This window comes from Drosophila willistoni (genome assembly GCF_018902025.1).
Source record: "Drosophila willistoni isolate 14030-0811.24 chromosome 2L unlocalized genomic scaffold, UCI_dwil_1.1 Seg196, whole genome shotgun sequence".
NCBI classification, from domain to species: domain Eukaryota; kingdom Metazoa; phylum Arthropoda; class Insecta; order Diptera; family Drosophilidae; genus Drosophila; species Drosophila willistoni.
Window position 1 is genome coordinate 4,743,903 of NW_025814048.1, and position 13,825 is coordinate 4,757,727.

The 13,825-nt window shown below is 29.5% G+C and overlaps 1 protein-coding gene across 2 annotated transcripts in view; it reads right to left on the bottom strand.

Annotated features, from left to right (window-relative positions):
• Positions 1–10,948, bottom strand: part of LOC6640184 (aquaporin) — a 30,229-nt gene extending 19,281 nt beyond the window's left edge. The window contains exon 1 of one of the 2 annotated variants that reach the window (XM_015178780.3): positions 10,703–10,948. In XM_015178780.3, the coding sequence (XP_015034266.1) occupies positions 10,703–10,712 (10 nt within the window). In that variant the 5' untranslated portion in view covers positions 10,713–10,948. Of the gene's footprint in view, positions 1–8,412; positions 8,911–10,702 lie in introns of those variants that run through there. The other variant, XM_002063360.4, reaches the window with a different exon arrangement.
• Positions 10,949–13,825: the final 2,877 nt, after the last annotated feature.

Consider the following 13,825-nt stretch of genomic DNA (forward strand, 5'->3'; position numbering starts at 1 on the left):
TACTTCCAACATGGATACCCCCCAACTCCTATGTCATTCGAATGGCTAAACTTATTTGCCACTGACACGCAAATAACGCATAATTTCGCTAATATTCCCCATATGAGTTTGTGTTTCTCTCTATTCGTTTTCTCTTAGTTATTGTTAATTTCCCATGTCATGGTAATTACAAGACAAAAGGCTCGTGCTCCCTCTCCCTTACCTCCCCCACCAACCTTTTTTGGGTCTATCTGAATTTGCTGTTGTTCATCTACAATAATTAATCAATTTAATCGGATTATTAATTTTCGGTTTTGCGCAATACACATTTTTCGCTCTTCATTTTTTAAGACATTTCAGACTGTTTTGTTCATTCACTAAGGTGATGATTTTATTAAATATAGAGAAGAAAAAAAAAGGTGAAATAAATGTAATAAAAATACAGAGACCCAAAGAAACCTGTTCGCTCTCCTCTGACTATAAGTATATATACACAGATGATATATTCCGTTCCGATCGACCAATAAATTTTATTAATTAGTCACATGCCCTGCCCCGGCCATTCTATTTGACTGTGAGGGAGGTGCGAGTTTTCGGTTGGTTTTTTTTCTGTTGTTTTGGTTTATGGCAGGCATAAAATTTATGTCGTCTAAACTGAAGTCAATTACAAAACTAATAAATCTATTAGAGAATTTATGATAGAGTAGAGTTTTAATATGCATTTGAATAGTCACAAAGAGTGAAACTTTGTTTATCTTGGCGAATTGCAAAAACAAGAAACATTTTTGTTAAAAAATGTTACCCTTTCTATAGCCTAACCACTAATTATAAAAAAAAAACACAAAACGTCATTACTCTTTTAAAAAATTGATTCCATAAACATTCTTGAGATAGACGGCTCTTTTTTTTTTGTTCGATGAATTTTTGATTAATTTAATAATAATTGATTCTAGCTTTAATGGGCTATAAAAATTGATTCAGCTAATCACTTTAAAGCCCCCCAGAAAAAAAACCCTCTAAAACCATGATGAATCATTAGCATTAGGTGATATTTCGCTCAAGGAGGTAGTTTTAAAAGTTTTCCAAAAATTTGTGTGTTTAAAGAAATAAATGATTCTCTTCAGTAACCAATAAAAGGGAGAAGCTTTTAGATATGTATGAAATATTGAACTAATGAATTTTCACCTATCGACTTATTTAGTTTGTTATTATTTGAGAATAATTTATTTCCATAATATTGTGTTTACTTTAAAAATGATTAGCCTATGAAGACGTTACTCGCTTGGTTCTAAAGAAATTTGTTCGAAAAGAATCATAAAACTGAAAAATATTTTGTTTTTACTTCTTTTGAAACTCAAGTCTTTTATGTCAATGGGTTTGCAATAATTCAAGAAGGTTATTAATGACCAAAAGTATTAAAAACTTTTGCATTAATTTAAAAATAAAGTATAGTTCCTATATAATAAATTTGAAAGCTGAAATCTCAATCAGCTAAAACTCTATTTTCAAGTAGATCACACATTTAAATTGGAATCTTTTTCATATTTTTTAAACATATATTTATGTATTCAAATTTTGGTATAATTCCTAAAAATGTATCTTACCATATGGGTTAAAAGTTGACTAAAGTCAACACAAATTCTTAGATAAATTTTTAGGAATTATACCAAAATTTGAATACATAAATATTAAGACCTCCATATAGTTAATATTTTCTAATTTATAGATTTTTATAGACTACATAAATTCTTTTGTTTTAAAAAGGTTTAAAAAGGGTCATTTTTTATTCACTTTAGCGTTTTTTTCCTTTTTTTAAAATTGACTTCAATGATTTTTAAAATATTTATGATGGTTTAGATATGTTGGAAAAAATTAGAAAATTACTATTTTTTTGTTAATGCAAATAATATTATATTTTTCAAAACCTCTTCAACAAGAGTTTTATATCTTCTAAAGATGTATACTTTTTTCCTGTATTTTGTTGTTTCAGAAATTGATTTTTGCGTTTTTGAGTAAGATTTCTTTTATTTCTGAAAATACTATAACATAACAATAGCTCTTGAACCTGCTATAAACCAGTTACATTAGGGGTAGAAATTCTATATAAGAAAGATAATTACAATCTACTGATGTTTTTAATGATGAAATTATATTGAAATTGTTTTACTTTTTAATGAAAGGTTTCTATTACCTTTGCCCTTTTTGATTGTAATTTCACTTTCCTGAAATTCATTTTATACAATTTGTTTACTCATCTATTATAAAATAAACTCGGAACTTTTGAGTTTAATTATTTAAGTCACGTTAATTAGATAGAAAACAAAAAGTCATAACTTTCCATGAGAACATCTTTTGTGATTCCACATTTCAATTGCAATCTCTCAATGTTAAGTACAAGTATTAAGCAAATTATATATTAAGTTTAGCATTTGTTTTGTTTTGTTGTACGGATTAAAATAGCAAGTTGATTTTTACATTGAAGATTCATTCATGGAGCAATGACAATAGTTATACTGTTATATTAGAACAGATTAGAACCAAAAACACAAACTTCCTAAAACTTGTTTGATTGCTGATTTTATGCTCATTGCCCCGTGATGTCATGGATCATGGATGTCAACGCCGAAACTCACGATTATAATTATAATTTTTTGTTGAATCTCTCTCTACATACATTCCTATGATTTATGTATAATTCACATTGCTGACGACGATGAGACTTTGAGAATTGTCACCATAAAAACTAAAAAATAACAAAACTAACAACCACATTAAATGGCCAAAGAGATTAGAAACACGTTTTCCTCTTACCTTTTTGGAGGCGTAATATTTCTCACGATCCGATCTGCTTCCAGGTAATGTATCTATTGATCTATCTAACTCAATTGCCATTGACTTTGCCTAAACGTTCCTTGAAACAGTTTTTACAGTTGTCGAAATAAATATTTGAACAATTGTTTAAACAATTCAGCCCAGCATGAAAGAGACCTTAACATTAATTAACTCTAGCCAGAATGAACTTTGCGTTATTATTTATTATTGTTTCCAATATCTTTTAACGCCTGAGCAAATTAATTATCATTTAGCTACAGAGTAAGGTAAATATTGTCTTCTATTTGACGCCAAAGATGGGCAAATATGATAAAAAAAAAAAACAAATAATTAATTAATTGCACACAATTTAAACATAATTCTCGTTTTCGTTTCAATATACCCTACACACAATTGTAAAATGGGTATATTCATTTAGGCAACAATAATGAAACTTAAATTATTAGTGTCATTCAAATTCTTTAAAAGTATTCTTGTAAAAAACGAGAATAACTCTTGGAATTTAGGAACACATTTTAGATAAATAAATATTTAAATTGTATTCCTAAATGAGAGACTTTAAGACTATACTTTAAAAATTAATAAGATAAATATCTTTGTTTGCTTTTGTAAGATTTGTTTTAAATTAAGTCATCAGATTATAAGGCCTGAAAGAGCTAAGATCTCTATGTTTCTGAGTACGAAATTTCTTAGATAGTCTTAGGCATCATTTAGATGCGGCTATCAGATGATCAGAGGAAAGATTCCTAGTAGTTTCTTAGACTAGAGCAATTTAAGGGACTATATTTCTTATTATTCTTAAATTAAAATTATTAATAATATAAAGAAAAAGTTTATGGACATGAAAATACATATAAAAGAAACAGTCCTGGCTTATAAAAGTAAGAATCTTGAGATCATACGGGTTCAGGTAGATGGCGTGAGTTTGGAATGCTTCAAGTAATTTAAATTAAAGTAAAATTTCTAAAATTTGTAACTCTTGCCTTAATTTATTTCTGATTATACCTTTATTTTGCAAAAATATACATATACAGGTGTGTCACAGATATCGATAATAACCTAAAACCAACCCAAAAGTAAATGTGGGTGTCACAGAAATGTCGTTTGTCAGTTTTAAAACCTCTCAGCTTTTCCTCCAACATTAAGACATTGATAAAAGAAAACATTGCTGAAATACTTTTTAATAAATTTAGCATAGATCTGCATTTAAGCGATCGCTAAAAATGGTTGTTTTCATACTTAATTTATTATTATACGAAAACCCCATTGAAAATATTGAACACAGGGGGCTTTTGCTCAAAACAACCATAACTGAACCTTCCAACCTGCTAGAAATTACTTTGGCTTTAAAAATCTGTACTAAGTTGGCAGTTACAATTTTCAGTTGACGTAATAGGGTTGTCAATACTGCAATAATATTGCGCGCGGTAATTATTTTAAAATTTTTGATTAATTTCTATTGCTTTTCAACGGATTTATTTATTTTTGGCTAATTTTTATTGCTTTCCAACGGATTTATTTATTTTTAATAAATAATAATAATAATAAATATGCACCATATACAACCCTACATGACTCATCATCAACAATCGAATCGAAATTCTAAATGATTTACTCTAAAGTTTAGTTATAAAATTTATGGGTGTTTTTTTTAGTTTTAGTATGTATCAATACCTAATATCCCTGCAAAGGATAAATAAAGATTAGGCTAACTCTTTTGCTTAGTTAAATATAAGCAATTTGAATACTTAAAATTACTTTAATAAGTAGCTAATGAATTTTGTTTTACAATTTCTGTTTTTAGTTTGTCAAAATCTGGTTAGAGATTGCGACCTATTGAAATTTAAATTGAATTTAAACCGGCTCGAGGTCAATCTTACAAAAGAAGATTATTTCAAAGGTAACACACAAAAAGGTGAGCAGGTTGTCTGTATAGCTATTTCAAGAACTACCAAGTTCTATCATCAGCAGACTTTGCTAAAGAACTCCAGAATTGCAATAGCCATACCATGTCTTCAACGCTAAAACTAGTTGGGAATTACATTGCCAACTAAATGAAGCGAAAAAAGCTGGCGAAGCCTACAATACCGAAGACCACCTTTTGTGCATTACCCTTAGGCGCTATGAAATATTAGTGTAAGAGCTTCGCCCTTAACAAACTAAATTCAAGACCTGTTTCTTTTTATACACGGTATATTGTACCATATAGAAAAAGGGGTTTTTTTGGAATAAAATTCCAAAAATAACGGCGTGCCTTCCGTTAGTGTTATCTGGTTAGAGATTGCGACCTATTGAAATTTAAATTGAATTTAAACCGGCTCGAGGTCAATCTTACAAAAGAAGATTATTTCAAAGGTAACACACATTTCATTTAGTTGGCAATGTAATTCCCAACTAGTTTTAGCGTTGAAGACATGGTATGGCTATTGCAATTCTGGAGTTCTTTAGCAAAGTCTGCTGATGATAGAACTTGGTAGTTCTTGAAATAGCTATACAGACAACCTGCTCACCTTTTTGTGTGTTACCTTTGAAATAATCTTCTTTTGTAAGATTGACCTCGAGCCGGTTTAAATTCAAGTTTGTCAAAATTTTAATTTTAAAAGAAGAAATTGTCTCTTAAGATAGTCTGATACATTGATTAAGGGTGAATTCAAGTCGGTTTCATATATATTGTAGAAAACTATTGTTTTTATCGTTTTTAGATTTCTCAATTGTTTAATTCTGTCTGCGTTTTCTCAGCTAGGTTCATTCACTTGATAACTTTTGCTTTATGTCTGCTTTCGTTTGGGTTGAGGAAGTCATCATAATGATATAAATGGCTGAAAATCTGTTGTTGTTTATTTTACTACGAGTATTCGCTCTCTCTCTCTCTTCTCTTTGCCCCCTTTCCATTTTATCTCTTCATCTCTCTACACATTTGTCATGCAAACTTTCAGTTACAGAAAACAGAAATCATCGCACGGAAGCCACAAAACAAAATCAAAATAACAAAAAAATAACAAACAAAAATCAGAAATAGCAACAAAAAGAAGAAACAAAAAAAAACAACATCATTTGGCTAGAGGCTAATTTACTGTCATGCTGCGGCTCAACGGTGAAAATATACTCGTAGGTAAGGTATATTGAAAAGCAATCATGTCGTTATCGATATGGAGAGAGACATGCCACACAGAGACAGCTATATATATATAGATATATATACGTATACTTATAGTATGCGATTATAGTGTACAGATGACACAAGTGTGTGATTAAATGCCCACAAAGATGATTTTCAAAAAAAAAAACGAAATGACAATCAACAAAACAAACTGTTTAATTAAAATGAAAAGCTGGAAAAATTATTAACAATGCCCAACATATTAGTAGGAAAAATGGGAAGTAAAAGCTTAAACACCTTTTCCATTTCACCCTCCCCTATCTCATTACGTTAAGTTTATTGTTAAGAGATAACGATAAACAAGATACCGAAATATCATTTGCAATAAATTTATGCGACAAACTATTCCTTCAATAGATAAATTCCAGTTAAAATTCAATTCAACAGAATTAAGAAAAATTTCCATAAAATTATATAAATTTTAAAGACTATGACGTGAAATCAATCGTTATCTTATGGGACTCCGGAACCCGTTGGGAATCACAGAAATGAAGGTCTCACAGTTCGTCAATAGATTCCGCTTCCTTAAAATATTTGCGAGACTTAGATAAAATATTTAAGTTTTGTATCTTAAAAGTTTTACCATTTCACTTCAATAATTTTTGCTTCATTTTGATAGACAGAAACCTAAGCCATAAATTTAAAGGTGTCATAGTTGCTGAATTGAATTCCACTTAAATTTTTGTACTTTTTTATGGGATTTACGATATTGAAGTGCATAAATAAAATGACAATTTGAAATTGCAAGAATTTTATTTCATATAAAAAGGAAAAAATTAAACCTAATTTTCACTATTAAGCTGCTACAATTTAAAACAACTTTTCAGGAAAAGTAGATCAATTTTTTCCAGGGATAAGAAATATTAATAATAATCTTCATTTGGTGAGTTCAAATGCAAACCAATTTCATTTTTCATATTGATTTAGAAAATCTTTCGCTTAGTCACAATTGTTTGTAAAAAATCATAATATTTTCTGTAATTAGACTCCTTTTCGTTGATGGCTTACAAATCTTAAACTTCTTCTTTTACTATGTAAGAAAGCCAAGCGTTCTTTTTTGTAAACTGTTTTTTAATTTTACTCTAATCTTAAGCCATGTTTGTTATTTGGTATTTAGATATGTTAAATTAATAAAGCCTCCTAAAACAATTAAAGTGTTGATTTCGAAACAAGCTACCTTGGACATACGGAATTTAAGTATCCAACTTTCAACTCAACTTCAACTTAATAGATATTCTTAAAGATTGGCAAGCCAAAACATTACCTACATATATCCGAAGGCATCCTCGTTCAACACAAAAAAGAAAACATAGAAGTGCTATGTATACATATAGCGTGAGAATCTAAGTCTCTGATGAAATTCAAAGAACCATGAAAATAATCTGTCTCTAAATTTCCTGGCCAATATGGGAAGCACATGATCATAGAGATCTTCCATTTAGGCTTACACAATATTGGTAATAACTAACATAAGATACTATGGCATGAATGCCATTTAATACTGTATTTTTAGTGCCTTTTTCTTATTCTTCAGCAAAAAATGGAAAAACATAAAAAAACGTTAAAACTGGACTTTTGTTACTTTTTTTTGCAATTTTGAATTTAATTGAGATTTTATTATCATTTTGCAACAACAAATTTAAAAAATACTATCTAGCCATCTCAGCCTATGTATGTATGTATATATGTATGTTTAAGCAAAATCCCAATTTAATCAGTTGATATTAAGGATTAAAGAAATCAAAGTTTAAAATTTTCTTCACTGCTTTTTATTAATATTTGAACTGTCAACTGCCCACACAATTCTTAAAAGTGAAAGCTCAACAGAGTAACTTAAAATAGAAATCTCATCCACGAATTACATAAATTGACTAAACATTTCAAAACAATAAACAATTTCAAAACTAAAATTCCTAAAATCAACACCCTTTATAAAAGGAAGATGTTTAGAATTTATTGGGATTTAAATTTGTGGACTGACTTTATGTTTGAAACTAAAAAATTCACCATTAAAAATTATAAACGAAATGGCAAATACAACATTTCGAAAAGGCTCAAAGTAGTAAATTTTTCTGATGTGAAATAATCAAACAAAAATTTAATTTTATTGCAAACAAATTAAAAACTTTATCGTAGAAATTATTGCTTGAAGTTAAATTGAGAAAACTTGTAATAAACAAATTAATCACAGTTTTGCTCATCTTTTACAAATCGAATTGTTTATATTTCAGTGAGACAACACAAAATTTTCATCTACCACAATTTTCATTTTGTGATTTCACAGAAATTATGTAGCTTTATATGTATGGTATTACTTTTCGTTTCCACTTTATGCCAAAAGCAATTGAATTGAATTGAATTTTGCACACTTTTTCGAAACTATTAACCTTGTGGCAAGCATCTCTCTCTTTTTCTGTCTCTTTCTCTAACTTCACACTCACCTGTTTTCTCAACCATTTTGGTTATTTGAAATTACAATAATAATAATTTTTTTTTATTTACTTCAGCTGCCACTTGAATAATTTTTATTATTTCTTTCAAATTTTTTTTTTGTTAACCGCGTGGGGGGCTTTGCTTTCGTTTGAAGTAAAAGTACGTTTTTTTCGGGGTGGGGGGAGGTGTTTTTGGTTTGGCGCACTTGAATCGAATAATATTTAACAATAATAATTGTTAAGTTAAGGTTAAGTGTCTTGTATTGAGGGTGAGGACCAGTTGCACAATTGTCCAAAATAATTGAAGTTTTTTTTTTTGAATTTCGTTGATCAATTAACAAGCGAGATGAAAGCGCGTCTACAATTATTTTTCTACTCTTTTTGGTTTGTAATTTTTCAATTTAATTAGCCTTGTTGAGAAAGCAGCAGCCAAGATGTAAGCCGTTTGTCTATTATTGGTAGTTTGATTTGATTTTGTGCAGATTTTCCGCGAAACTTTGTTAAGTTTTTTGTTTTTTATTATTATTATTTTTGGGAGCTGTTGTTACCACGTTCGTTGTTCGAGCGCAAATAAACGTTGGCCGGCCTGTGTCTGTAAGTGATATACTCTCTGTCAGCGTCGCTGTCTCAGTCTCAGTCGCTGCCGCTGCCGCAGTCGCAGTTGCTGTTGACGTTGAGGCAACGTCAATGCTTCGTTTATAGAGTGGAGTCTTGGGGCTTGGCCAAGTCAAAGGGTTTGGGGTTGGTGCTTGGTTGGTTGGGCCTCTTAGGATGATGATTTAATTAGGCAAGTTCTTTTGCTGCCATTTTTCTTGTTGTGTTGGCATTTTTTGCACACGCCATTAAAGCACCATTGATTATCTTTAGCCAGTTACTCAATTTTTTATGCTAGTCACAGTCGTAATCTGACAGACTGACCCATGCTTATCGATGAAGAGTTTTATAATCCCCCCCACACCCAAACACATTTCACACACTACACGTGATTTAGTCATGCCAACAACCTAAAGCGAGTGTTTAAACCTTCATTAGGCCAAGTTGCACATTACAATTTAACTCTTTTTTTTTTGTTTTCTACCTCTAATGGGTTATGGCTGAGAGGGCCTTCTAATAGCCTGCAATAGCTTATCAGTTTTCACTTTTTTGTCTTGTTTGGGTAAATAAACTTTCCAACCTAAATTTAATATTGATTATAGTCAGTCTGATTTTGCACACAAAAAAAACAAACAAACACTCTGACATTTATATTTATAAGTCTTTTTTTTTGTGTAAGCAACAGTTGGCAAAGAAATTTATTGACAAAACATTTCGTTTGACGATTTATGAAAACAGAAAACCAAATTAACTTTAATGCCAGTTAAATATTAAATTGGCACGAACAGTAGCAACACATAAGAAAAATCTATATACAATTTTTTTTTTATCTTCAGTCACTTCAAAAACTCTACGAAAAAAGAGATAGAAAAATCGTTGACATTGAATTTATTTAGGAGTTTTTGAATTGTAATTTTTGCGGCTTCCAGGCAAGAAATTTCAACGCCAAAAATTCGACAAGTGGAAAGAAAAGATAATAATCGACATAAATTGAACAAAAAAACACACGAAAAAAAAAACCAAAACCAAAGTGAGCAATTTTTTGTGTGGGTTGGCGTTGGTGCAAAAAAGTAAAGAGAAAAAAATAAAACCGAAACTGAATTTCAAAAATCAAATAACGAATTATGCACAGTTATTATTGAAAAAAAAAGCGGCTAATCATGAAATGGACAACAACAATACACACCGGGCACATGAGTCAGTAGAAAATGTGGTTCAAATCGGCCACAATCAAAGCGGAGCAGGGAGCGTGCCTCCCTCTCAAAAGGCCCCAAAAAACAAACAAACAAAAAAAATTGTAATGATTAATTTAGCCAATACACAAACCCAAATAAAGGTCAATGCTGCGCCACATTTGACACTTCAACCAAAAACATAAAAGAGACACGACGAGGGAGGCTAAAGCTGAAGGAGAATGAAGCAAGAGGCGGAGGAGGCGACAGTCCAGCAGCTTCATCATCAATCTTTGTATGCCAGATGCGTATGCGTACACACACACAAACACACACACACACACACTCATATGTTGTTGGTGTCTAAATTGTCTATGCAAATTTTTGTGCGCACTCTGATTATGGCCAAAAGACTTCAAATAGTATATAGTTGATGAATGTATCATATAGGTACAGGGTTCACATTGGTTGCATATAGTAAGTACAGTAAACACTCACCAGGCATAAGGATATTTTGAACAGTAGATACTTACTACAACACATGTTGATATTTTCTTAATGTGCGAATTTGAAAACTCAATTGCAGTTCGACTTGAAATGTTTTCGGAATCTTCAGTCCGCAAGGGATAACGTGGAAGTTTTTTTAAGGAAATACCAAAAAAAAAATTAAAAAAAAAAAAAATTTAGAATTTTGGGTTAATTTAACATAATTTCTTCAACATTCTTTTGTGTAAGCGAAAACGAACTTATAATCTAAAAATGCATTATGCAAATTTTCAACTTGAAAATTTATTTATTTTATTGTTTTTTAATTTTTTTTTAATTTTTTTTATTTTTTTTATATTTTTTTAATTTTTTTTATGTTCCCCAAAATTTTGATGTGTTTTCCTAGGCTTTGTGTTTGTGAATGCTGATCTGTGTGACATAAATATAAACGTAAGTTTCAAAATTTAATTTTTTTTTTACATGCATAATTTTTGTTGTTAGTATAGACTTGGATAAGGCTCATCCCTTTGTTATTCTATACGTATAAGTAATGTTTAGTTGAAAAGAGTATTTGCCAAAAATCAAAACTTAACAGTTTTGTTATGTCTAATTTTATATTTGGATATATTATGGATATAGATTTAAGTTACAAACAAAGATCCAAAAAGATATGTTAAAATTTATTTGATCTTAAAAGTTGAACCTCTTTAAAGCAGTGGCAGATCTACGGGGGGTGAAAAGGGTGAAACTTCCCACCCAAAACATTGATTTGGATAAAAAATCAGATTTTGGCTAAGAAATTTTACTTGGTCAAACAAATTTTTTACGCCGATTTCCCCCCACATTACAAAAATAAGATCCAAAAAGACACAGAGCAATAAAATTATCATTCTAAAGCTATAAACATTTCTCTAACTATCTACTAAGAATTCAGTTTATAATTTAAGAAGTCATACCTCAAAGAATTCATATTTACTTAACGGCAAATTTGTAGGTCATTAAATCATATTTCCATTGAAAACTAATCAAGCTTTAGACATATTTCGATTTTATATAATATAATTTGTTTTTGTCGTCAGAAATGTGTTACATATAGTAAAAATATGTCCATATTTGAAAGCTATTTACTTATAATTAGTAATAAAGCTAAAATGTGGTTAACGTACGTACCAACTAAAGGAAACTAAAACTTAAAACAAAAAAACGTTTAGATATAAATCTAAAAACCATTTGAAGTGCTGGCCAAAGCAAACAAAAATGAATTTACAATTGAAATGCCATGAAAAAAGAAGCCTTTTGGAATGCAAACAAAAAACTAATGTTCATTTCAATCAAAATAATTGTCAGTTTTGTTTACAAATATTAAGACTTTCACACATTAACATCAAAATTGGACAAATAGTTAATAAATTATATTTTTTATGTACATGTATTGATTTAAACATTATAATACTTTTGCAAAGTTGGGAGAATTGTTAATAAATCGAAAACAAAGCTAATATACTGTTGTATTTTATGAACAAACTATATTTAACTATTAACGCTTTTGACTGCATCTTATTGCATATAAAAAAAAGTTTTTAATTGTGTGTATTAATTGGAAAAAAACGAATAACGCACTAACATTTAGATAATGCGTTTAAGAACCTTTTCCAGTTTGAAATGATTTTTGAGTTTAGAAAATACATTAACCCTGATATTTTGGATACTATGAGTTTGATAAGTTTATTCCAAACTCGAATGTGCCTTAAGTAGTTGCATCTTCATTTCGTCATTATACTGCAATGTTTTTAAATCACATCATATAAGAAATATTAATGCTTAAACTTTTGATTAAATTAGTAGAAGTTAAAAAGAAGCATTGAACTACTTTTTAAAAGAAACTGTATGACTTTAAGCACAAGTTAAATTTTATTATTTAACATAAGTAAAAACTTGAAGTCTTTAAATAAAAACAAATGTGATTTAAAGACTTAAAACAAATCATAATTGGTGAGTTTTCAATATAAACTATAAAAAGTTTGTTTAGTTAGTCAGTTCACGACAGTCAGTTTCTCTTTGCCAAGTGTATTTGTATATATTTTTTTTAAATTTGTTTTAAAATGATCTTAGTGTTTGAGTGTTCTGAGTTTGCAGTGTGGAGTTACGTTATGTTATGACAGTTATCAATACACGTTACTTAAAAAACACTTTCGTGTAGACAACCTAACTCATTCTTTTAGAAAAAAACTCTTCTAGTCAAAGATCTTCAACTAGAGAAAAGATTTCATAAGCATTGCATGCATTTAATCACATATAACGCTGAACAAAAAAAAATGAATATATGAATTTTAAGAAATTGTGAAAATATAGAAAATATATAAATATGAACATATTTACTCCTATATATAGAGCACATAACAATGTAGTTCGAATCACTATGAGTGAAGCTTGAAAATTAAAATATATCTACAATATTTTGAAACCCAGAAACAGAATGATCAGATCTGTTTTCTGCACCCGTTTCTGAGATATTTGCAAAAATCTACTTAAAAGGCACATTTCAAATAGATCGTAATCCAAGTAGATTGTACTTGATTTATATATTCAATGTTAGAAAAGAAACTGAGATTCAAAGTTTTTCTTTTTAATTTTTGTCAATTTTTTTTTTGACTTTGATTGGACATAGCCCATAAAGTTTGTACTTGATTTACATATAACTTATTTCATTTTAAAAACCAAAAACTAGATTTCGAATGTTGAATATCTTGCAAATGGTACCTGAGAAAAGCCTACGATCCTCGACTTTAGATAACTGTAAATAATTCATTTTGAAGGTTTGTTTGATGTAACCCAATTGGCACACTAACTTAAAACTTTAGGAACAGATTTAATAATAGTAAAAGAATTTAGGGACTTGCTGTACTTACTTAAATTTTTTAAGGAACTTGCTGTACTTACTTAAATTCTTACCCTTACACAACTACATACTACAATATTGTAATAGATCCATAGCTAAAACAAACTTCTTGAGGCCAAAATCAATTTGGTAGTAACAGATCAGGATAAGGACTTTTAAAACATTGAATGCAACTCGTGTCTACTACATTTAAGCTTGTTAAGTGTTCTCCTAATTGTCTAAATGTATAATTGTTATTGTCTGTTAATTTTGTATATTATTGTTATTTAAT